Here is a 26099-nt window from a genome sequence, read left to right as displayed (position 1 = left end):
GAAGTTGCAAAAACATTAAAATCCAACAACCAGTGTGAAAAAGCACCCCAATAAAAACTATTAATTCCAAGACTCAAATTGCACGTTAATATATAGGGGGTGGCAGTGCACGAATACGTTAATAAACCAAAGTTAGTTGTTTCTTATTTTAAAAATCGTCAAATGACATTGTTCCTCCCCAGTTAGATTCATTACCTCATCGCTAATCGTCTTTCACATAGCCACTGGAATCAAAAATTTTGTTGTGTTTCTAGGGGACCAACTGATCAGGATTTTACCTTGCTTTGCGCTGGTCATGGGAAATGCTGTCTTCCGGCAAAACATTACAGCTTTTTTTCCACTGGGGAGGAGCCAAAATTAACTACAGGACTGCTTTAAAGGAATAGTACACCCAAAACATGATTAGCCTTCATTTTCTACTCACCCCCATGCTGAACAACACTCTGGAGTACTTTTTTGATATCTCAAATGCATCTGGAGATCTGGGAGGCTTCTTGCTGTCTGCTGACATTCAAATAATGGAGGTCTATGGCGCCCGAGACAGAAAGGTCCATAAAAGTCCACAAAAAACGTGTCAATATTCCTCCATACTGCTCGTCCAATGTATTCCAAGTGTCTTGAGTGGGTAGCATCCAGAAGAGTGTTGTTCAGCATGGGGGTGAGTAGAAAATGAAGGCTAATCATGTTTTGGGTGTACTATTCCTTGAACTAGCTGTGGCAAATTTCTGGTTTTCTGCTTGGTTTATATATATATATATATATATATATATATATATATATATATATATATATATACATATATATATTATTTTTCCATGATCTGATTGTTTTTGGTCTTTTTTCAAAGGTATGTAACCTAACCCCTTTTATTTTCTTACATTTGCACCTGCAATGCACACGTCAATAAAGATTCTAATGAAAAGGGTAAGATAAGCAGAGCAAAAGCACTTAACAAGCTTTACTTTGTAAAAAGGTGAACATGAGTCCCAATAAATGTTATGAGGATGGCCATGCCCAACAAATGTTTCTGGCTTCATTACTGAATGTATATTCATGAATCCACTGAATAATTTCAACAGATTTGAATGATTGTAGTTTTTTTTTTTTTTTTGTTTGGTCTTTACAGATTAACATTTATATTTTCTTTATGCAATTATTTTTATTGTTCATTTTTTTTATGTAATTTTACTTTCATTACTGCAATTTACTGCATATTTGTGAGTGAACAGGAGTAAAATAAAACTCTGTTGTGTAGTACTGATAGACTCTTAACACATACAATATTTGAAGTGTTTTGGACACTACATTTCCTGAGTCGTATTTCATCTCTGATCTTGCAAATAAAGAAAGTTGCAGAGGTGTTCAGTTAATATTCTGGTTTACACAGAATGCTGCCTATGCAAAGGGAACGATTAAACAGTACGCTCTGTGCTTTCAACCACTGTATAGAATTAGTTCACTGTTTCAAAGCTGTAAGCTGTTTTTAGGCAATGCAAACTAGATGAGCTGGAACATAATGTGTTCTCCCAACTTGCTTGGAGGATGTTTGATGGAAAGGACCACATAAAAGAAGAGCCATTAGATACAGTCTTTTTTTTTTTACTGCTTGCCCTTTGATCAGTCATAAAGCTGGTAGCACTAAGAGCTAGAATCCAGCTAAGAAACAAATTACCAAAAACACAGCTTTGACTTTTATGAAGGAAGATTTAGATAAATAATCTAACTTAATAGTAAGCTAGACATCTGTGTTTAGATGTTTTACTGACTTTACAGTCCATGCAATGTGACACAAATAAGTTTACGATGCAAACACAGTTTCTTCCCATTTCTCACAAGGAGAAGTCATTTCAGTTTAATTTCATAGACTTCATTCAGACAAAGTACTACGATTCATAATGGACATGTCAAAGTTGTGAGAGACCTTGTCCCCTCGTGTCACCTGCTTGAACCAGAGGTGACAAATTGCTCTCATTACACCTAGGACGGAGCTCCACATATAGTACTATTAGTGCAGCTATTTCTGCTAATGGTTGCGTTCCTCTTTTCCAGATAGATCAATTACAGCATGAGAGCTATCATCTCTGGCACCTCTTAAATCAATTATGGGCCATAATGTTGGTAGCCAAGTCCCCTTCTGTAGACCTCTTCAAAGACAGGAAGCTACAGATAAGTCTCTTGACATTATGTTAAAGACAGTGTGTCCGTGTCAAAGTGCGCAGTAAAACCTTTTTCTTAAATTTTTATTTCATAGCGGTACTTAGTTATAGATTTTTATCAGCTTCTGGCAACTGGCAGAATTCAAACCAAGTTTCATGCAATGTTTGAATATTGTGCTTGAAGACTGATTATTATTTCAATCATATTTGTGAATACATGTATTACTCTTATCATTTTTGTTACAGTTACTGTAATAGTATTTTTTATCATTCACATCATAGAAAACAAATATCCTTCATTGTTCCTCATTAGGTAAATTCAGGTGCCTCAGCAAATGGAAGGATGAAGATTCACACAAAGGTTAATCCTAATGGCAATAATGGAAAGAAGAACATGTAACAAAAGAAAAAACACTGCAGAGTCCTGACGGAAAATCATAAACCTTTTCTTTATGTTAGGGTGTGCGTTGATTTAATAATGAAAAAAAACTTAAAGCAATTAAAAATAAGTTCATTTTATCTAAAACAATAATTTTGTTAAAACATTATTTAAAATTATTGTAAAATGTTGTAAAAAAAAATTGATTTTCTGCATAAACCAATGAGCTAAAAGTCAGTTCTTATTAGGAGGTAATGAGTACATGTTTTGGAGAAACATCTTACAATGACTCATAATTTGGCTTGTTGTCCACAACCTTGTAAAAAAAAACACAGAAAAAATGAAACACTTCAAGTTTATCAAACAGAAGGAACAGCAGAGGAAAGTTGTGATGCAAATTTTAAAAAACCGTGCATAGATGCAAAACGTTTTAACCAAAAAGCTATTTCATTTCATATTTAGTGTAGGGTGTTTTAACTGCACTGGTTTGAAATCAGAGTTTGTGGTCAGATTCTGATTATTAGTTTTTTTTTTTTAACACTGCAATGATTTTAATATTAAAAGGAAACAATAACTCATTAAAATATTTTAAAGAAGGATGACTAAACTCCACAAATGTACTTTCAACAAACAGCCTTAAACACATTTCACTAAGAAATGCCTCCTGCTGATGATGTATAATCCCTTGGGGACCCTCCGCTTGCTTCACAATTACTCCCTCAACAATGTTCACCATGGCAACACAGCTTATTTTCAACTTACTTTCTCTGCCCACAATGCTGATTGGTTCTAGGTCTTGGGGAAATGGTGCAGCTCCTGAGGACAGCTGAGGTAAAAAGGCGGCTAAGGTGAGAGCCAGAAAGGCTGGCAGGACGGGTCGAGGCGATCCGGACGTCAGCGTCATGTTGGCAAAAGAGGAGACCTTACTGGAAACACATGGTCAACACCAGACTCCCCCGACGCACCTAAAAAGAGACACAAAATTGTTCAAATCCATATCAAACTGAAGGGAATTAAACTGGATTAGTCATAATTGTGTTTCTTTATTTTTATATTTCAGTTAGGTGGATGAAACTAAACCAAATAAAAGAAGCTACAGAAAACACCCTCTCACACAATTCAATGGGAAGATGGAATTGAGCATCCGCTAACCTGTAGACATAAAAAGCTAACAAAAATAAAATCAAAGTGGGTGGATAGATGTCAGATAAGTACTGTACCATCAACAATTACAAGCTTGCAAGAAGCAGTTTGTGTGATCAAATGCAACATTCGCCACATATAAATGTCTTTTATAGCAGACACTTTACAGTTATGACCTTTCATAACAACATCCTGATGGCTCTTGATATACCTCTAGTGTGATCACTGCGCTCAGAGGAAGTCTATTAAAAAGACCAAATACATTACTGACATGACAAATGTGCACACCATGCACATAAGTTTATATTCTAACACATATTACATCCAAGGGGTTCTCTGAAAACGTAATGTTGCAAACACTGATAAAACCATTAGGATTTATTTCCAATATATTATTTAGTTGTAATGTTTAGACAAAATATTGCTGTACATGATCTTTTAAAAACAACTCCAAGATAATACATGGATCAGCAAATAGCTGTTCTAAAGCTTTGCTTACAACTCAACAAGGTCACTTTAGAGAAATTGAGGAAGTAGGTTTCTCTTTTATATTAAACACTTATATGTGTAAAACAAAATGTGCATCAGACTATTACTTAAGGAGTCTAGGCAGCAGATAAAGGGAATTTAATTCTGCAGCAGCGGATGCAAAGTTCAGCATTGTTTTTTGCAGACTGAGTGAGCACCAAAGGGTTTATATGGTCCACTCATTGTAAGCTGCAGGTCATGAACCATGGAGATAGGAAAGTGTAACCACACTAATGACTTCTGAGTCAGCCTGAACTAAAACCCCAATTCATTCCTGGAGCATGGCAGCTGGGAGAAACAAAAAGGCTCCGAGCTAGAAATGTCAAAGTTTGGAAAATAAAAAACATCAAAACTTGGTAGCAGTTCTCAATAACTTTAACATAAATGGAGCAAAACTGAATCGTACAGAACACCAAGAAATATGTGGATAACTTGTGGTATTTATTAAAGGTATAGTGGAGGATGTTCTTTTTCCAGATGGATCATCAAAATAAGGTGTCCTCCTAATTGTCAATCATTCTTGTGATATGTTTACCTCACCGATGGTGAGTCTGACATAATGGAAAAATTGCAAATCTTCTTTTGGAAAGTAAGCTTGAATGAGGGATGCAAACAGCAACTTTTAAATAGAGCGTTCATGAGGAGAAATGGACTTGTGCATGATCTTGCACGCGTTTAATAGGCGTTTTCTCTCAGGAGCAGGTACAGGGTTGTTTATTTATTTATTCATTTTTAAGTGGAGAAGGCAGGACTTTTCAAAAATTTGCAAAAATCCCCCACTATACCTTTAAGTTTTTAGGCAGGGGATATAGCAGTTTCTCTTCATTTAGAAACTCCCAAACTAATTCTCATCTTAGTATGCTTCATTAATTACTGTAACCTCCCAATGCTAAATACCTGGAAGCTAACAGTGCTCATTCTTATTACTAATTGTGCTTTGATTGCTACCAAACTAGTTAAAGGAACACCGTATTAGCATCAAATTTCCTTATTTTCAGTTACATTGTTTTAGCTAATGATATCTGTGTTCAGAATCTAATAAAGTTTATTAATTTTATAAAAATGAAAGACTGACTTCCACACTACAATTATCATAAAATCTTTAATCTAAAAAGCAACAATAGGACATCTACATATTTTGGACTCTTTTTAAAAACAAAAAATAAAACCAAGTATGCATATTTTATTGTTATTTTACAGTGTTTAACTTAAAAAAAAAAAAAAAGTTGCCCTTTTGAAATTTGTAAATTCAAGTGAAGATGTTGTTGCTGTGTGCCAAACCAAAACCATGAAATGATAAATGTGCTCAATTTTGATGACTGAACCTAAACAGCTAAAGACAAATACTGTTTTTCCACATAAGTATTGAAGATGTGTATCTGTAAGTCTGAATATGTACGTTTGATTGATCAGCACAAAGAGAACATGAAACTGAGATTCCAAATTGAATGAACCAATGAAAAAACAATAGATTTTGAGGTAGAAAATGATCAACCTTTAATCCAAAATATTCTCTTTTTTAATTATTCAATTCTTCAGTTAATAGCCATTTAAAAACAACAACAACAACAATTGAATAGAATGAGGATAATCAAATAGTTTTCTTCAGGACTATAGATGATTCAAGTGATTTAAATGTTGCAAGACCTAAAAAGGTACAGAAAATGTATATAAAAATAAGGAAGGTAGATGAGTTAAAATAAGGGGGTTTTAAATTACAGCTCAGCTGTAAACTGTGATGACAGCATTCATGGCAAAACAATGAGTCAGGTTACTGCTTTTACAGATTTATGCACTTTAATCCTTCGGTCACATGTTTTAGGTAAATGAAGAATATAAGCCCACAAAGTAAGCCAAAAATATAATCTATACTGAGAAGATTTACTTAATTGAAATGTAGGAGAGAACACTGCATTTAGAAGTGAAGCCAAGCAATAATTACAACCTTATAAACAGATATAAAGCTGGAGGGAGGCTGGGTGTGTTTACTTTGTGAATTACAATGGTTAGGGCTGCCTTAGCCAATAAATGAGGGTAATATATCTGTTAGGTTAGCCTCATATGCAATGGTTTGCTTCCCCTTGCCTAATAATGCAGCCATTTTTACAAAGGCATGGTGGAATTATTCAGCGAAATAAGTCAACACTGAACATCTCCTTAAATGTCTAAAGCAACCAGTGGAATTAGCTTATGTGCATCCTTAAAGTGCTATAAAACAGAAGATAAACATGAGTGCAAATATCAAAAAGATCCACAGAATACAAGCAACTTCATTTATTAAAATGCACCAGCAGCCTCCATGTGCAGCACATCCAGGGAACATTATTTTCTCATGAGGAAAGCAGAAATCAGACTAAACTCCCTGACAACCTCCCTAACTCAGGGAACACAGCCAGCAGACAATGATGCATGCAAAACAAGACAAACAGTGAACACAATGACTTACTCAACACCAGGGGCGGATTTAGGAAATTTGGGGCCCTAGGCAAACAGGCAGGGGGCCCCCTGAGAAGAAAACCCATAAAAGAGACCCATTCTACAGATAGAGAAATGTTAATAGAATAGACATCCATTATTTGTTCTAGGTTTTGTCCCTCTCTTCTTGTCCCTTTTTCCTCTCTATTTATCAGCATTCTGATGGCATTTTAGCCAAAGGATTTTTATCAAAAACATAATTAATGTGCACAAATAAGGAATAGTTCTATTAACTATACATGTAAACAGAGTTTTATGGGGCCCCCAGGAACTTGGGGCCCTAGGCAACTGCCTAGTATTGCCTAATGGTAAATCCCCCCCTGCTCAACACCATACTACACTCTTCAAAAGAGTTTTTTTTTTAGGAAATATCAGCAACATGTTTCATTTGTATGCATCTCTGTTTCAAATTGTTTATTTTATAATGTGAGATTTACCACAAGGAGGATATTGTGAAGGGCTTATCTTAGGGATGCATTAAAGCCCCTGATTATGATTTCATTGCAAATTTAGAAGAAACCTTTAGCAAGGGCAAAGAAAACACAATGGTTGATTTTAACACCCACAGTCTGTTATAAACAAACAAAACAGCCTTTAGAAGGCTGTTACAAAACGCATCCCATATAAGGAGATATATTAGTCCTCAACACATCTGTCCTGAGTTCAAATCAAGTTTATGTGGAAAACAAGGAGCTGCAAATGACCCAAAGATCTGCTCAAACATAAAGAAGACCAGACAAACACATATTTATAGACACCAAAGCAGATTTTAAAACAGATTATATACTGCTGCACTGCAAAGGAAACTTCAAATATAAAAAAGTGAAAAAAGCCTATATCGAAATTCAACATAGAGGTTATGTCTGTCACATTTACCCTCTTGGGTCTAAATGGTTGCCATAGAAACAGATAAGCTGCGAAGATACCCTGTTTACCTGCCATGTAAATGCATTACTGAAACAGCCCCCAGTGGAAGTCTTAACTTTCTTAATTCATCCTAACAGAGAGTCGATGGGTTAATGACTGCATGTCTGAAGAGGGAGTGGGAGGCTGATGAGCTGACAGCTGTCAACGGGAAATAAGCCACCGCTTATCCCATCCACAGCCTGCTCTCTGTACTCACAGGTTTGGGAGGGAGGGCTCCAATCGTTCACTTTTTAATGAACTGGACTCGTTAAGCCATCCTGGAGACATTGACAGTTGTACCACTTTAGAGGATAAAGGTTTCTGGGATACAGGGACGTCCGATTGATTATCTTACATTCACATTGACCAACAGCAAACCTTTTATCTGTGGGGTGATATGATGTACTTAGAAAAAAAAACGAGGCATTTCACCTAAAGCAGGACCGCTCTCTGGTCTTTGTAGGTAAATTTCGCAGGCAAAAGACCGGTCTTAGAAGGAAGGACATAATTTATGTCAAAAATCCGTAGTGGCGTACATGTCTGCAGTACAAACTGCAGTATAAATCAGCTTCTTGAGTTCTTCAGTTCCTTCTGTTGGATGCTACCTACCAAGCGGTTGTTTCAGAAGCATGGCAGGGAAGGTTTACTAAATGCTACTGAGACTGCACCTAGAACTCTTTAAATGTGACTAAGATTGAGTTTTTCATATCAAAAACTCAAGGCAGGTCTGGTAAGGAACAAAAGATTAATATATGGCCCCCTGATATGCATTGTAACACATGTGGCATGTTGTAGGCCCCTTTCTCTTCCAAAAGACCCAGTAATGTTAGTGATGGTATGGCATCGTGCAAATGCCAGGACATTTTCAAGAACAATCTGACAGGTTCTGCCAGAAAACTCAAAGTGGATTGTTACAGGGTACTTTAGCAGTATAATTATTCAAAAATAAAGGTCACATCAAAAAGGAAACAGCTTTAGAGACACAAAAATCAACTTCTCTCATGACCATGTTATTCCCCTCATCCAAACCCCCCAGAAATCAGCAGGGTGAGCAACAAGAAAGGATAAGATGACAGTCATTGTTGATCTTGATAGACAATGCAATGAGAAATGGTTGAAGCTCTCTTTCCATCTGTGTTCTGCCCTGAATATGTTTAATATGTTTAAAAGACACTTAAAAACAACTTCGAAATGTTAATATACTGTTCTTTATTTTTCTATGTATTTTCGGGTGCTTTTATTTTGAAAATCTGCCGAACCGGAAGTAGGAAGTAAAAACGTTAGCAGGAGAAAAAACGTGTATACATCGTCTCAGGACCGCAAAAATGCAGCTAATCTCTCAGAAAGCAATGGTTGTAAGTGTTACTCCTTGTTTATAGATTCGATAAGAAGTGTTGATATCTTTTATTGATATTTTGTGTGACAGCAGTGTGTGTTGTGTTTACTTGCTAATTTGCTGCTGTGCTAGCCTGTTGTGAGAATACCTGTTGAGTTAATATTAAGCAGCTAATACTTTGATACGTTAATACTGATATTTACATGGCTGTTTAAGACATTTTTTTGTATCTTTCTTTTCTAGTTTTACACCGAATTCATTGCAGTCAGAAATGCTGACTAACTTTGTAAGAAGACAATAAAGGAGCAAGCCGCTCACTTCCTGGCTCTTGAATAAGGAGTTTGGCTGGCTGTTTATCTGTGTTCACGCAAGAGCAAAACACATAGAGAGAACAGTACAGTAAAAAACCATTTCATCAGAGGGATTTGCCTGCTGCAGTTATGGAAGCCCAGACAACGCAAAAGGATGAAAAGGCAGCATCAGTAGCCAGCTCAAAGCGCACGTCTTCCTCCAAGCATTCAGTGGCTAGCGCTGCTGCTAAGGCCAGAGCTGCAGCTGAAGCTGCACGCGCCAGGGTCACATATGGACAAAAAGAGTTGGAATTGAAAAAACAGAGAGCCAAATTAGATTTGGAAAAAGCTACACTAGAAGCAGACCTAGAAGCACTAGAACTTGAAAAAGATGCTGCTGCTGCTAATGCAGAGGCTGAGATTTTAGAAGCTGCAGCACGATCAGAATATGAGGACATAGGCAGTGTCATCAGGAGTGACGTCTCACCACAGGTAGTTCAACGGCGAACGGAGGCATATCTGAACCATCAAGCTCAGACCAGGTTCAGTCCTGACACACCTGCCTCAGACACACTGTCCCCTCCCCATATAAAAGAGACACAGCCAATGAAAAGGCAGGAGGACCCTGAATTAAGCCCCAACTACCGCCATGTTGGTTCTCCCACCACACCAAGACACACAAGGGCTTCTGCTATTAATCCAGCTGCTAACATGATGGACTTTGCTAAATATCTGGCAAGCAGAGAGTTAGTAACGACAGGTCTTACCAAGTTTGATGATCAGCCTGAGAGCTTCAGAGCGTGGCAGTCCTCCTTCCTTAACGCCACTCAAGACTTACACCTAACAGCTAGTGAAGAGTTAGATCTCCTGGTAAAATGGCTAGGAAAGGAATCATCTGAACACATTAAAATAATTCGAGCAGTACATGTCACTAACCCTGAAGCTGCTCTTCATATGTCTTGGACAAGGCTCAGAGAGTGCTACGCCACCCCCGAAGTGATAGAGAGTGCTCTATTCAAACGGTTGGACAGTTTTCCTCGTCTCACTTCAAGGGAGAACATCAAACTAAGAGAACTTAGCGACCTGCTCATGGAGCTGCTCTCAGCCAAAGATGATGGATACTTACCTGGACTCAGCTACCTTGACACACCTCGGGGCATTAACCCCATTGTTGAAAAGCTGCCAATAAACCTGCAAGAAAAATGGCTGTCTACTGGATCAAGATACAAAGAACAGTATGCTGTAAGTTATCCCCCATTTTCCTTCTTTGCTGACTTTGTCAATAGTGAAGCAAAAGCTAGAAATGACCCCAGCTTTGTCTTGACAAACAACAACCGCCCTTATTGCCGTAATGAGAGGCCCATAGGGAAGCATGACGGTGTGAGAACGACTATAGCCGTCCATAAGACAGACTTGTCAGCGGCTGCAGGTTCGAACTCAATGTATAGAGCAGAGATGGAGAAGAAAAACAGTGGTGATCCAGCTAAATACTGCCCACTTCACAACAAATCTCATCCTCTGGAAAAGTGCAGGGCCTTTAAAATGAAACCGCTAACAGAACGAAAAGGATTGCTAAGAGATCACAGACGATGTTTTAGGTGCTGCTCTGCTACTCACATGGCTAAAGACTGTTCTGTGGAGCTGAAATGCTACGAATGTGAAAGTGATCGACACTGCACAGCCATGCATCCAGACATACACCTCTCACCAGCAGTGTCATCTATGACTGAGCCAGACAGAGAACAGCAAAACAACACGCCTTCAGAGATTACATCAAGGTGCACTGAGGTCTGCGGAGAAGGCCTCCCAGCACGATCTTGTGCAAAGATATGCTTGGTTCAAGTTTTCCCACAAGGACAGAAAGAACGCTCAATCAAGATGTACGCCATCCTTGATGACCAAAGCAATCGTTCGCTGGCTAGAACTGAGTTTTTCCAGCTTTTTGGTGTCCAAGGCAACCCTTCACCCTACCTGATGAGAACTTGTGCCGGCACTGTTGAAATGACTGGAAGGAAGGCAGTCGGCTTCCAGGTACAAGCAGTAAATAGTGAATTGTGTTTAGACTTACCACCACTCATTGAATGTAATGAGATCATGAGCAATCGATCAGAAATCCCCTCACCGGAGGTCGCTCTTTCCCACGCTCACTTGAGACCTGTTGCGCCTTACATCCCAGAGCCTGATCCTGAGGCGCAGATCCTGATCTTACTGGGGAGAGACCTCATACGTGCCCATAAGGTGAGACAGCAAATCAATGGGCCCCACGAAGCACCTTTTGCCCAGCGTTTGGATTTGGGGTGGGTGATAGTGGGGGAAGTTTGTATTGATAGTGCTCACAAACCCACTGTGGCTGTCTATAAGACCAACATCCTGCAGAACGGACGTCCATCCTATCTGACGCCCTGTCAGGAACACATCAGCGTCAAAGAAAAGGTGAGCTACGGCGGGGAGCACAGACCTGGCACCTCTACTCATCTCTCCAGCTGTTCTGGCAACGGCATAGCATCTCAGGACAAGCTTGGATGCTGTGTGTTCGTGAGAACAGAGAATGATGACAAACCGGCCTTATCTTTCGAGGACGAAAAGTTTCTGGAGGTCATGGAAAAGGAGTTCCACAGAGATGAAAAGAACAGCTGGACTGCTCCCCTACCTTTCAGGTTCCCCAGGCCACGCCTTCCAAATAATCATGCTCAAGCCCTCTCCCGTCTCCACTCCTTGCGACGTACACTGAACAAAAATCCTGAAATGAAAGAACCGTTTGTTGCCTTTATGGAGAGGCTTTTTTTAAACGGACATGCTGAAGAAGCTCCCCCTCTTCCTGAGAATGCAGAGTGTTGGTACTTACCCATTTTCGGAGTGTACCACCCCCAGAAGCCGGGTCAGATACGAGTTGTATTTGACTCGAGCGCACAAGAATGTGGCATCTCTCTTAACAACGTCCTGCTTTCAGGCCCTGACTTAAATAACTCACTCCTGGGAGTGCTGCTAAGATTCAGAAAGGAGCTTGTTGCACTGACTGCCGACATCCAACAAATGTTCTATGGATTCTTGGTGAGAGAAGACCACAGAGACTTCTTAAGATTCCTCTGGCACAAGGATAACGATCTGACTAAGGAAGTGATGGAGCTCAGGATGCGAGTACATGTGTTCGGGAACAGCCCTTCGCCGGCAGTTGCTATATACGGCCTCCGGAGAGCTGCCCAAGAAGGTGAACAAAAGTATGGCTCTGACTCGCGCCACTTCGTTGAAAGACACTTTTATGTGGATGATGGGCTCATCTCCCTCCCGTCAGAGACTGAAGCTATTGATCTGCTCAAGCGTACTCAAGCTTCGCTGGCAGAATCAAATCTGAAACTGCATAAAATCGCCTCTAACAGCATCACAGTGATGCAAGCCTTCAAACCTGAAGACCTGGCTGCAGGCCTGAGAGACCTGGGCCTTGACAAAGAAGTTCTCCAGTGCAAAGAAGTCTCGGTTTGTGCTGGAACATAGACTCTGACACCTTCACATTTAAAGTGGCAGTCAACGACAAGCCGTTCACCCGTCGTGGAGTGCTATCCACCGTTAATAGCGTCTTCGACCCATTAGGCTTGGTTGCGCCTGTGACCATCAAAGGACGAGCTTTGCTCAGAGAACTTTCTGCTGACATTCACGAGTGGGACACTGAACTTCCTGCAGACAAGTTAAACAAATGGGAAACATGGAAAGAATCGTTAAAGGACCTGAGTGACCTCCATCTACCTCGCTCCTACATACAACGGTCACTCTCCAGTGCCACATATACAGAGTTATGTTTTTTTTCTGACGCTTCAAACTGGGCAATAGGGGCATAAGTTTACCTCAGAGTTGTCATGACAGATGGGCAGTGTCGAGTTAGCTTTGTGCTCGGAAAGGCTAAGCTGGCTCTTCAACCCGAACCCACCATCCCTCGCCTCGAACTGTGTGGAGCTGTGCTGGCCGTCGAGATGGCTGAACTGATCCTTGACGAGCTTGACCACAAACCAGATGCAGTGAGGTTTTATTGTGACAGTAAAGTTGTCCTTGGTTATATATGCAATGAAACAAAGCGATTCTTTGTGTATGTACACAACCGTGTTCACCGCATACGCAAGACAACTTCCCCTCAACAGTGGCATTATGTGCCTACAGGTCAAAATCCAGCTGATCTGGCCACCAGATCTGTTCCAGCATCTCAACTTACCAACAGCATGTGGTTTACGGGGCCAGAGTTCCTTCACAAACCATTCCTGGCTGAAGCAAAAGAGACCTTTAAGTTGGTGGATCCCGAAACAGATCCAGATGTAAGACCTCAACTGACCACCCTTGCTACCTGCATTAATGAATGTGAACTCACCTCAGGACGTTTCCAACGTTTCTCCACTTGGGGGTCTTTGCTGAGGGCAGTTTCCTTTTTGATCCATCAAACTCGTTCATTCAGATCTGACTCATCAGCTACATGTAAAGGATGGCATCGATGCAGCAGACTTCGTACTCCAGAAGAGTTGACAGCAGCGAAGCGGGTCATACTCAAGTCTGTTCAAAGGGAGGCTTACCCAGAAGAGTACACTGCACTGCAAGAAGACAGAGCAATTTCAAGAACAAAAGCAATCCTGAACCTCGATCCTTTCATGAACGATGACCTCTTACGGATCGGAGGACGTCTGAGACATGCATCAATCAGTCCAGAGGTGAGAAATCCAATCATTCTCCCAAGGCAAAGTCATGTCACAACACTACTGGTGAATCATTACCACATGAAAGTTGAACACCAAGGGCGACAATTCACAGAGGGTGCAATCAGGGCTGCAGGCCTGTGGATTGTGGCTGGCAAAAGGTTAATAAGTTCAGTCCTTCATCGTTGTGTCACCTGCCGCAAGCTGAGGGGAAGACTTGAGGTCCAAAAGATGGCTGACCTCCCTCCCGAGCGTCTGAGCTCTTCAGCGCCATTCACCTATGTAGGATTAGACGTTTTTGCCCCCTGGGAAGTCCTCACCCGACGCACCAGAGGTGGCGCAGCTCAGAGCAAGCGCTGGGCCATACTTTTTACATGCATGAGCACCAGAGCTGTGCATGTGGAAGTCATAGAGTCGATGGATACAGCCAGCTGCATTAACGCCCTCCGAAGGTTTTTCGCTTTAAGAGGGCCAGCGAAGCAGCTGAGATCAGATCGGGGCACAAACTTTATTGGAGCCAGCTCCGAACTGGGCATGGGACCGGACGATCCAAAGCAAACCAGCATTTCAAAGTACTTAAATGAGAATGGTTGCACATGGGAATTCAACCCCCCACATGCATCCCATATGGGAGGGGTGTGGGAACGCATGATTGGCGTGACCCGGAGGATACTCGATTCCATGCTGCTGAGAACCAAGCATACTCACCTGACTCATGATGTGCTCTGTACTGTAATGGCAGAGGTGTGCGCTATAATCAACGCCAGACCATTAGTCCCGGTCTCCTCCGATCCCTCCTCTCCAATGCTGCTGACCCCTGCTATGCTGCTGACCCAAAAACCAGGTGTGTCTCCTCCACACGGCAGTTTCGACGAAAAGGATCTTTTCAAGTGTCAGTGGAGACAGGTGCAGGCACTTGCTAATGAGTTTTGGAGACGATGGAGAGCTGAATACCCCCATACCCTTCAACCAAGGCGTAAGTGGCACACAGCATGTCGCAACTTGGAAGTCGGAGACATTGTGCTACTTAAACAGAGTGATTCCCCCCGCAACGAGTGGCCAATGGGTCTGGTCACATCTACGAGCCCAAGCGGTGATGGGAGAGTCCGCAAAGTTGAGGTTAGGACAACATCACAGGATAAAGTAAAGACATTCTTAAGGCCTGTTACTGAGGTGGTCTTACTCCTGGCAAAGGAAAGCCAGAGGTCAAATCGGGACATTTAAATCTTAAGTGGCATCAATAAATGCCAGACGGGGAGTGTTCTGCCCTGAATATGTTTAATATGTTTAAAAGACACTTAAAAACAACTTCGAAATGTTAATATACTGTTCTTTATTTTTCTATGTATTTTCGGGTGCTTTTATTTTGAAAATCTGCCGAACCGGAAGTAGGAAGTAAAAACGTTAGCAGGAGAAAAAACGTGTATACATCGTCTCAGGACCGCAAAAATGCAGCTAATCTCTCAGAAAGCAATGGTTGTAAGTGTTACTCCTTGTTTATAGATTCGATAAGAAGTGTTGATATCTTTTATTGATATTTTGTGTGACAGCAGTGTGTTGTGTTTACTTGCTAATTTGCTGCTGTGCTAGCCTGTTGTGAGAATACCTGTTGAGTTAATATTAAGCAGCTAATACTTTGATACGTTAATACTGATATTTACATGGCTGTTTAAGACATTTTTTTGTATCTTTCTTTTCTAGTTTTACACCGAATTCATTGCAGTCAGAAATGCTGACTAACTTTGTAAGAAGACAATAAAGGAGCAAGCCGCTCACTTCCTGGCTCTTGAATAAGGAGTTTGGCTGGCTGTTTATCTGTGTTCACGCAAGAGCAAAACACATAGAGAGAACAGTACAATCTGTGTGCTCCAAAATACTGAAGACAGGAACTTCTGCAACAAATTAACTGTAAAGGTATCAACTGTTGTTATAGTGGTGGATGAATTTAATAGTATGCATTTTTCAGTTTAACTAAATGTCCTCAAGTTAAAAAGTTTCTAAAACTGAGCAACATTATGTTATAGCAGTAACAGATTTATTGATGTTAAAACTTTAACATCAATAAAGCAGGACAGTCAACAAATGTCCCCTCTTTTGTATGCCACATTTCACTCTGACATTTTTAAATTTATCTGATCAGCAGATTCTTAGACTCTTTGTAATACTTGGACAAAATTAGGCACATTACCCTTTGTAAGGATAATTTCAAGAAGAATGAACCTTTTATGAGTAACAGGAGACAGAGATAGCTTTAATTTCCTACATATTATGTTATATAACAAACGTAAGATAATAAATGGTTATAGATTTTTAAAGCAGGGTTTCTGCACTACTTAAACCTCCATTTACTGGCTCCAGAAGCTTTTGAAGTTTAAAAATCCTTTTACAAAGGTTGCTGGGTCCAAACAGGGATTGCCGGCAGAGTATCTTCATCCAATATTAGGAAACATCTACATGTCAAGCTATCTGGCTTTTGGGGCGAGCTTCCACCCAAAGGTTCTATTGCCTTGTCAAAACAACCACATGTGAGTAGAAATGTGACAGGAGGAAAAACAGCGCATGATAGAAATGGTTGTTGTTTGGACAAAGATGGTTTTGTTGTGTCCTGGGCCAACTTATCCCTCCCAGTTCTCCTTTAGGAAGGTTCATCGAACCACTGATCTGATTGTGGTCCCATGACACCAATCACACAGCCCCATCAGATCCAAGTTGTTTTTCTCCAAAACTTGCATCATTCTTATGTTGGGAGTCAACTCCACAAAAACCAGCAACAGCTGACATGCAAAACTGTAAGGCGGTGTAAAGGAAAGTTTATTCCAGAAGCATAAGACTATTATTTTCTAATATTACAAAAAAAATTGCTTTTCATTTGTATCCATTTCTATCTTAACCCAGAGGTATTTGATAATCAGCTAAGTAAAGCTGAGCAAACTTTCCTACTTATTTCCAACAGTTAAACATGCAGACATTACTTGGGCAAAACTTATATCCTGGAGCTTTGGGCAAAAAATGAGAAAACAGCTCCTATAGCAGATAGAGAAGGTTCCAGAGATTATTCAAGCATAAGTACCACTTCCTAATAAACAACACCTTTAAATGTCCTGTTAACAGCTAAACTGAATATTTTAATAGGATGAATTTGTAGTGTATTAAAATCATGAGTAAAAATTTTACACAGATTTTTTTATAGAATTAAACATTCCTCATTCAAGCTAAATTTCAAGCTTTGAACTTTCATTAAGTGTTTCTTTGCATCCCTAAACTCTTTAACTATGTGTCAAATTTAGGACCTCCAGAGAGGTACTGAATACCTTTTAAACTAGATGGTAGGTGGCTAATACACACAATTGACCGGGCAAAGATCAGGTCTCAGTATTTTAATAAAAACATGTCAGATAAAGCAGCTGGGGATTTCTTTAATTTTCAGAGGCCCAACAGTGCCCCAAACAAAATAGCTTGAGGGATAATTTTAACTAATTTCCTTAGTTTAGGCTTTCATGGTCTAAGTGCAATGACGGGTGGCTTCCTGCATTTTACAAGGAGTAGAAAATCAACAGCCCCTTTAGGCCTTAAGTTCTTGGATTAGTACGTCAGCTGCCTTGTGTCACTACAATGTATTTTTTACTCCCCAAGTGTCTGCTGTTGTAGGTAAAAAGGGGAGGATGCGATTTGGGTTGAAATGCCCCTGTCTGAAGAGGCTGGGACCCTCTTTGCCATCCTGTCACTCAGTTCATTCCCAGGGGAAAGCTACATTGACCCTACATCTATGAAGTTCAGACAAGTGATGGCTTGTCCCCTCATAGGGGCCTTTGACTGTCACCCCAAGTCAAATGACTGCACCTCGGTCCTCAATGAATAATCCCTACAGATTAGACTGCGTTTTAGACTTGAGCTTTCATGACACATCTTAAGAGACTTTCTGTTGAAGTGAAGACGAGCTAACAGACAGAGAGGAAAGTTCAAGAAGCTGTTTTTTTGACTCATTTGACCCACACCAGCTTCTGAGAGAATTAGCATAAAGATATTGGGCTCTAATTAAAGAAGCAAAATTCAATAAAAATTATGTTTTTGTCCAAAATCAAGTACTCTCAGTTAAACTTTAAGACAACAAAACGAGTGCCTCCAGTGAGGCTTGCTCTCAGGACCTCTTTATTCAGACAAAAAGCTGGCTAGGCTTCACCCAGAAGGATCTAAAGCAGGATTCAGACAGAGAGGCGGTTCTCTGATCGATCGGCAAAAAGCTGCAGGCACAATCCATCGTCTTCATGTCTATTTGCAAAGGGATAGAAAAAGCCCAAAGGACCATCAGAGGAGAAGGGATTGGGCGTGCATCAGTGAGATCCCTTTCATTTGTCTGCCTGCTGTTAATTATTTACATTAATCTTCAGAGGCCTATAGCTCCCCCTAACCCTGTGTGCCCTCTGACAGACAAGAGGCACCTTCAATCTTCTGGGGTGCTTGTGGCATTTAGAATGAGAACTTCTCCAGAGGTGTCTAATCAAACAGATCTGTTTAAGAATATGCTGGGTGGCATTTATGTTCGCCAATAACCCTCATCCCTCCTTCAACTCCTCATATATAACAGCGAATGTTAACTGGCATCCAATCTCTTTGGCATCAATAATTCAGAATGTTATAGGGCCACACTACCTGAACCCTGTATTGACGAAAATCCAAGCACTGTCACTCCCTGAAGGACGTCATAACTGGATACTCCCCCGAGGCCCCAAATGTGAAATTCACTGCTAGCTGAGAAAAGCTGAGTGCTTCTGTTTTCTGAATTTTGCGTGTTTTCATTTTCACCTTTCTACTTGAGGGACTTTAATCTGATGTAGCAGCTGAAATAAGCCAAGTTATCGACTTGAGGAAAACCCCAAAGGAATGCTTAGTGTTGGATGCTGAAGTGTTTAGATAATCTAACATTCACAGAGTGGGTTTAGCAAAACAAATCACAGAATAAGTTGCAGCTGTAGTATTTTATTAACTTCATCTATTGTTTCACACTTATGTTTTCAACCCCATTTGTTTACTGATATCCCAAATATATTACAATATCCTCAGTTAGTTTGGATCATCAATTATATTTAAAGAAGGTAATTTATGTAAAACCATTTTCACAGCCAGAGGGATATTTAAAGAATTTATTTCTAGTAATTCTGATGATGTCTGTGCAAATTCTCAGTCATCCTGGTCCTGGAAACCACAAAACAGGCTTAAATAGGAAGGCAGTTGGAATTTTGGTCAGTATGAAAGTCCAGCTGACTTTCCATTTAAGCCCGTTTTTAATTGTTATGATAATTATGAAGTGGTAAGTTAAAACAAAAAGTTATTTTGTTTTAACTTCTTTTTGTTTATGATTATTAAAAAAAAATCTAAAAGAAATTTCAACAGAGAGATCATATCATGGACAATGCATGCATGCTGAGACTGTTCCACAAAAAGGAAAAAGTATAAAAAGGTCCCAAAAAGTATTTGCAGAGTTATATCCACATGAAATTAGTTGAGGAAATATAAAATACCCAATTATTGAAGAAGTTCATCAGTATAGAATAGTTTAGTGCAGGTCCGTGTATAATTGTGCTTTGAGTGCTCAACTTGTGTCCCTCTGCCTCTGGCTTGACTTGATCAGGCTTTACTCCATTCTGCTTTTTTTGGTAGGTACACAGTAAAAAAAATGGGTGTTAAGAATTCAGAGCTAACCTATTTAACTCTAAATGGAGTAGTTACAACTATACTCAGTGTAAATCTGCTCGTGTTGGGAGTAAATCAGTGTAAAATTTGACAGCCATGCAGTGTAACTTTTACTCTATATGGTGTCAGTTACCCGCCAGTCTCTGAGATGTCTTCTTGATTTTGACACAAATATTAGTAAGATTAACTCTGAAAAACTGACACTTGCTATAGTGTAAATTTTACACTCATTTGGAATGGGACCAAATGTTATCTGAAACAGAGTTATATTCAACTTTGTAGGTATTAAAGTAACACTTTAACAAGCAACGCTAAAGAAGCCAGTAACAATACTGAAAAAGCAGAAATGGAAACATTTTAGAATTGGCGCAGTGGAATAGAGCCAGGCCAATTGGAGTCGGTGGAAAAGGGGTATTATCTAACATGGTACTGAAAAAAAAAAGGAAAACAAAACACAGAATTGGTTTTAAAAGGCCCTTTTATGCAGGAATAGAATTAATGTTTCATAAACATTTTATCAGAGAGACTTTTTAAGTTAAAAAATGACCATACTGTAATACTATCATCTGCAGTGCGGATCATTACTGCATACGGCTGAAAAAGGTTAATGCTCTATTAGAAACAATAGAATAAAATAGGGCCCTTTAACTTAGGAATAAGCACTTAACCACCAGCAGTGCCATCAGTGAGCCAAATCTTGTAGGACCATTTTGATACAAGGGTTAAAATTGTACATGTAATTAAGCGAAATAAAACAGATCTTGATTAACATTTATATTTTTATATTCTTTCGAGTTCTTTTCCCTTACTACCCCTGCCACACAAAGCAGAGAGACATAGTTCCTGTAAACCCTCCCCTGTCCAAGCATAATAATAGAGAGTTCTGTGAAAGAAAAACATTTGGATGACATAGATAAACCAGCACCGTATGTTTTCTTGAGAAGACTGGGCATTCAAGGGGGAAAAACACTGGTGGATCTTTATTCGTTTGTTTGAAAATTAGAATACATGAATTAAATTGTTTGCTGTTATTTTGATACTGAGATCAACCTGCAAATGAGCACACATGGGGCTGAGTTCTAATCTTAGTATTCCAAAGTCTAACATAAAGACTGTGAGGAAAAGTATTGATATAAAGAAATTATAACCTTTCCTACCAAAAACAAATTACATATCACTTTGCTTTTAATACCTCTGTTAAGTATGTCTTTATTTGACAGCACTGTGGAAAATCTTTACAGAGAAGAAATTGTTTTTTATTGCCAGGAAAGGAGAAATATAGTATCCTTAATATCCTTTCAAAGCCAAATGACTATTGCAAACCAGGCAGTTGCTGATATGTTTAGATTATCCCTAAGTGGTAAAACAACAAACTAAGGACTTTAGAAAAGCAGCGAGGAACAAAGTTTGCCTTCCCTTTTAAATTTAGTTTGGGTGAGTTAGCACTGCATTCTGCCTGTCCAAGTTTATGACAGTGAACCAACAAAGGCTTTGATTTCTCTGTTATTGAGGCAAGGCTTACAAGATGCAGATTCTGCTGACAGCATGGAATAAATTCTTGAAAACAAAAGGAGAATTTCATCTAAGCTGGACAGAACCACAGAGAGAATTACACTTCTGCTGTCCAAATGGTAAAGTAAGGAGCTTATTTTGCCAAAGAGACTCTGAGCTGTAACTCTGGTTTTACAGCAGAACACAAATAAATAGAGAAAGAAAAAACAGTGGTGTGCAATCACCTAAAGCCAATTCTACAGGGACACATACAAGCGAATTTAAGATAATTTATGTTTCCGAAGCAATCCCTGCATGCATTTTAAACTGAAAGGGAACAATCATGGTGAAATTGCACCTAATGTCCTCCATGTTAGACTCCTTAACAAGAGGACCATTTTTTTTCTGGTGTACATTAATAAAGAAAGAGTTTCTTTGATCTACATTTTCACTTAGGTACAAATTATTTTCTAAATATTGCGGCTAAAACACATCCTTCCACTAAAAGAAATGTGCTACAAGTGATGACAGAACTTCTTTGTTAACGTGTTCCTGTGCCCATCAGACTGCCTTCCCACTGTGTGACAAGCCTTTTATGTCACCATGTTTCAAGAGAGGGACCTCCTGCTTCAGTCTTGACAAAAGAGGCCGCCACATATTCAGCTTAGCTGAATCTGAGATTTAAACTAAAAAAAACACAGGAAGACAAGATGGCTTAGACTTGATCAAAGGAAGATAAAGAGCTATGAAGATTCCTCCACTGCCTTTATTCCTTGTAAGCGGAGGTAATCACACAGCCGTCAACGAGAAGATCCATCACTGTCACATTGTCCCAACAGGACTTTCAGGACACGGATAGAAAGAAGAGGTAGCACAGGTCCATGGGACAAAAGAACATTTGGTAATATTTGTTTTAAATTGGCAGAAAAGGAATGAGCCCTGGTTTTATATTCACAAGGTTTTAGCGAACTGAGTGGTCGATGCTGATGAAGGGAAATATAAATCAAGAGTAAAAGTAAGGCTTTTTGTTCAGAGTGCTTCACAGAGATAATGGCATCATCATGCCTGTGTGGTTCGCCATTCCTTGGAAGATTAAACGCTTCATCATTGTCGTTGGGACAAACATACTCTACTCTAAGCATGCATCCGATTATTTGTCAGTTTTTCACTCAAACTAGAGATCCGCATGTCAGCTTCATTACACACCCACAAGTTTTAAAAGAGGAGATGAAAAGAGACCACATCCTTATCAGGACAGCGGCAGCATTCAGGGGTAGTAGCCCATGGTGGCAACTGACCTCACTTTTATTACTGCTGTCTTTACCTGATGATATCATCCAGACCCATACTGAAAGCCCTGGCAGCTTCCAAGCTCCGTTTATCTCATTTTATGGCTGTAAGAACTGACTTCTGCAAAAGTCAGTGACCACAGGCAAGAATACACCAAAGAGCAGTAAGGCTCTTTGCACCTAATCAAAGCCTGCAGTGAGTCATGGAACATGTAAGGGATAAGGCAGGAGCAAGGCATCAAAAGTAAAATGGGACATGAACCGTGACAACAGGAAGGAAGAAATACCAATGACGAGGGAAAGGACCGCAGGAATGATGTTGTCTTATATGGAAGCACCTAGATAATAAATCACAATCTTTAGTCTAACAGGATGTATTTTAGAAACAAACAATGGTTAGTCATTTGATGCAGTAGGTGAGATTTAAAAGAGCAAAACTGACTTACCCTTCACTCTATCCTCTCTGGTAATGCCTCTGAACGCTTCCTAGGAGTTCATTTAGACATTTGGAGATTAAATTCTCTATGGCTGTCTATTGGGGTGTACAATTTACTTTGACTCGAATGCGATGCTAGAGTCAGTGTCATCCTTTCTTCCATCGAAAGAGGCAACAATTACATTTTCTATGTAAAAAAACAAAAGGAAATGAAAAAAGATAAAATAGTTGTTGGAAACAAACTGCAGATGGCAGGATGGTGATAGGTTTGCAGAGTCCTTTTGTGAGCCTAAAATTAAGTGTATGTTGGTTTAAAATGTTGTACTGTTAGGATAAATTTATCTTAAAGGATTTTTGGCAGTTTCTTGTGTTTATTAGCTGACACAGTCCCTTGAGTCCCTGAAGGGCAATCCTTCCACTTAACCCCTAATATACCCATTTATACCATCCTACCTTTATTCTGGTTTGGGATTTAAGCAATTACTTGCACATATACCTAAATAGCAACTAGCTCCTAAAGGTCGCTATGGGAAACGGTTTATAGACAAAAGCTGCTAATCTCTGAAATTGTGAAAGAGCAACAGTTCTCCCTACTAATAACTTTAAATGGTAAAGATCATTTTCTGGTGGCTTTTTGTCAGCAAAGAAAAAGAAGTAAACAAGTAGGGTTCTGGTGTATGGAGTTCACATACATATTTGTTATGGTTCCTCTTATGTTCAGAAATTGCGGGGAATAATCTCCATTTACTTTGGCTGAATGTTCAATTCCTTGTTGATTCCATAATTTAAGCTTCGTTAATACAGAAAAAAAGCATTGCAACATGTACTGGAAATCAACAAGAACACGTCTCTTAAGTTTGTGATCAATGAAAAGAAGAAAAAAGAAAGGTAATAAGGTTGAAAACCAGTTACTTCCATTGTACAATTAGCTACCTATTGGAAACAAATTTGTTACATCAGGTATCAATCCTATAGTCCAACTGACAGGAATAAATAACTACTAAAGTTCTATTCACATCAAATTTAAATCAGTTTTGACTCATTTACCTGATTTCTTGTCTTTGCCCGTGCAACTATGATTTACTGACAAATCATTATTTTTGGGATTACACAAGCAGAAATAATAGCAATAAAAGAAAACCATTTAATGAACCCATAGGTCAACCAATGTAAAATGGCAATATAACTATACTAATATATATAACTTTTGTGGCTGATTGTAATTATACCAAAACAATGGGCTTTATTGACCATGTTTAGTGAATGGTACATGACCCTCATAAAACCAAGGAGTGCACTATTTGGATTTAGTAGTCAATCTGACAGTTTTTCGATAAATCCATCTATCAAATTGCTCTAAAAGCCTCAATCACTGTCCTGAAAACGTGAGGCCCTCATGGCACGAGACTCAGTCAATCAGGTGCTTATCTTTCCGCATGAGTCTACGTTTTCTGAATTGTGAGTTAACGCATGGCCTTGATCCTGCTACAGATAAGATTACCTTTCCTGGGCTTAAAAAGGATAAGGGCTTATCTCTGTTAAAACTCCAACGGTCATTAGAGGCAGCAGAGCTTTGTTAGAAGTCCATCTAATTGGGGAGCAAACCTTCTTTAAAGCATTCCTTCCTTTCCTCAAACACTGAAATCATGCTATGAAGATGTATTTTACAGGCAAGACTGTCATTATTTTTAGTGTTAGCATGAATAATTACAGAACAGAAGATTGAGTTTTATCTAAAATGTTCAGCTATTCTGAATTTATTTTCAGTCAGATGGGTTATCATTTTAAAACACACTACCTTAACAGACTGCTCTTTTAAGTTCTTTAAATGAAAAGTACTTCTTCCAGGCTTTATGTCACGCCTTGGATAAAACTACAATTCAAAGAGGATGAAAGCACTGCGTGTTATATTTATCTGTCAGATCTCTGAATGTTCAACATAAGAAGTTTTCAACTTACCAGAGTCTGCTATGAACAGTCTCCCACATTCTTCTCCTCCCTCTCCCCTCCCTCTACATCCTTCCACTAGCTTTGACCAAACAGTTTTAATAATAGGAAAGTGAGGGGACAAACAAGGCCATCCATAAAGAGGCCAGATACTGGTGTGAGCATGCTGTTGAGTCTGGGTGGTGGTGTCATTAAGTGTGAGTGCGTGATAAATGCAGTGTGCTTGTCGGATTTGAGCTTCTCATTAGTCTGTGTTCAGGAGCAGACCTGGGGCCATTACTCTTGCAGCTGCCTTGACAACAGGCTGATTGTGTCTGCGTTCAAGAGCGAAACAAAGTGGAATTCTATTGTAAAATGTCTATGCAGACAGGCATTAGAGACAATGTATTTCACCTTTTTGTCAGCCATCTTTAAAAGGTATTTCTTATTTGAGCAACGGTTTGTCTAAGTTTAAAACTTCATTTCTGAAAGGATATTAGGTCACAATCATTTTCTATTATTTTTATTCGGTTAAATAAAGAATAGCAAACTACGTCAGTTGTGTGCTTGCAAAAAAGCACATTAGGACTTGAGTGAGTAGTTTACGGTACCGTTTATATGTGGTCACAACAAATTGCTGATACTTAAACCGAAATGGATAGGTTTCTCACATTGGCCATTTTTTTTCAGAAATGCTTGGAATAAACAGTCTTGATGTTTTTTTTCATTATAATGTAGAGCAGTGCAACCAAAAAACAAAAAAAAAAACAAAAGTAGGAGCGGTACATTCTCTGACTTTTTAGATAGTGTTTGATTCTGCAGTAACTGAGTTACTAACTCAGATACTTTTTAGGAAAAGTAACTACCGGTAGTAGCTTTGGCTAGTTACTTTTTTCAAAGAAATATTCTTAAACTCATTATGAAGCTTTATTTTTTACTTTGTCTTCCAAAATGACAGACGGTAACAAAGTCTATTGCAGTATCTTGATCCACCCTACGCTGCATTAGCAGTTCAGGATACTGGTAGAAGTATAATGATACAAGAGAGACTGCCATGGATGGATGGATGGATGGATGGATTCGACCATCTTTAAAACAACTCAAACACAGAGGTTTACAAACCATTAGTCTGTCAATGGGCCTAACCATGGCTGATGTCAAATGTTTTTTATCTAAGCTGAAATTGGGTAAACCGTTTAACCCCCAAAAATGTTACATTTTCAACACATTTTTCAGGGCTGAATAAAGATAACCACGAACTAACCTGGAATAATTGTGAAGAAAAGATGCAGTATCTTTGGATGTTCAGTTTTTAAAGAGTAATTTATTGAGTTGGTGTCTTAAATTTCTGAAAAAAAGTTTCAGCTGACTTAAACAACA

The 26099-nt window shown here is 39.3% G+C and overlaps 2 protein-coding genes across 8 annotated transcripts in view; one reads left to right on the top strand and one right to left on the bottom strand.

Moving 5' to 3' along the window:
* The window catches only part of sema6e (sema domain, transmembrane domain (TM), and cytoplasmic domain, (semaphorin) 6E), a 200590-nt gene that overhangs the window by 78923 nt on the left and 95568 nt on the right, over nt 1–26099 (bottom strand). For all 7 annotated transcript variants that reach the window (XM_038282462.1, XM_038282461.1, XM_038282460.1 and 4 more), the window contains one exon: nt 3298–3500. In XM_038282462.1, coding sequence (XP_038138390.1) covers nt 3298–3439 — 142 coding nt within the window. In that variant the 5' untranslated portion in view covers nt 3440–3500. The remainder of the gene's footprint in view (nt 1–3297; nt 3501–26099) is intronic.
* Nucleotides 13826–15737, top strand: LOC119781859. The gene is made up of 2 exons (XM_038282468.1): nt 13826–15365; nt 15588–15737. The coding sequence occupies exon 1, from the start codon at nt 13842–13844 to the stop codon at nt 15108–15110; it is 1269 nt and encodes a 422-aa protein (XP_038138396.1). The 5' UTR covers nt 13826–13841; the 3' UTR covers nt 15111–15365; nt 15588–15737.

The sequence above is a fragment of the Cyprinodon tularosa genome, unplaced genomic scaffold (genome assembly GCF_016077235.1).
Source record: "Cyprinodon tularosa strain WSP-4 unplaced genomic scaffold, ASM1607723v1 ctg183, whole genome shotgun sequence".
In the NCBI taxonomy this organism is placed as follows: domain Eukaryota; kingdom Metazoa; phylum Chordata; class Actinopteri; order Cyprinodontiformes; family Cyprinodontidae; genus Cyprinodon; species Cyprinodon tularosa.
Note: the sequence above shows the minus strand (reverse complement) of the source record. Positions and strands in the feature narration are given on the sequence as shown.

Excerpts from the sequence above, each read along its gene's own strand:
- LOC119781859 (XM_038282468.1), top strand. The coding sequence starts at position 13,842 with ATGAACGATGACCTCTTACGGATCGGAGGACGTCTGAGACATGCATCA.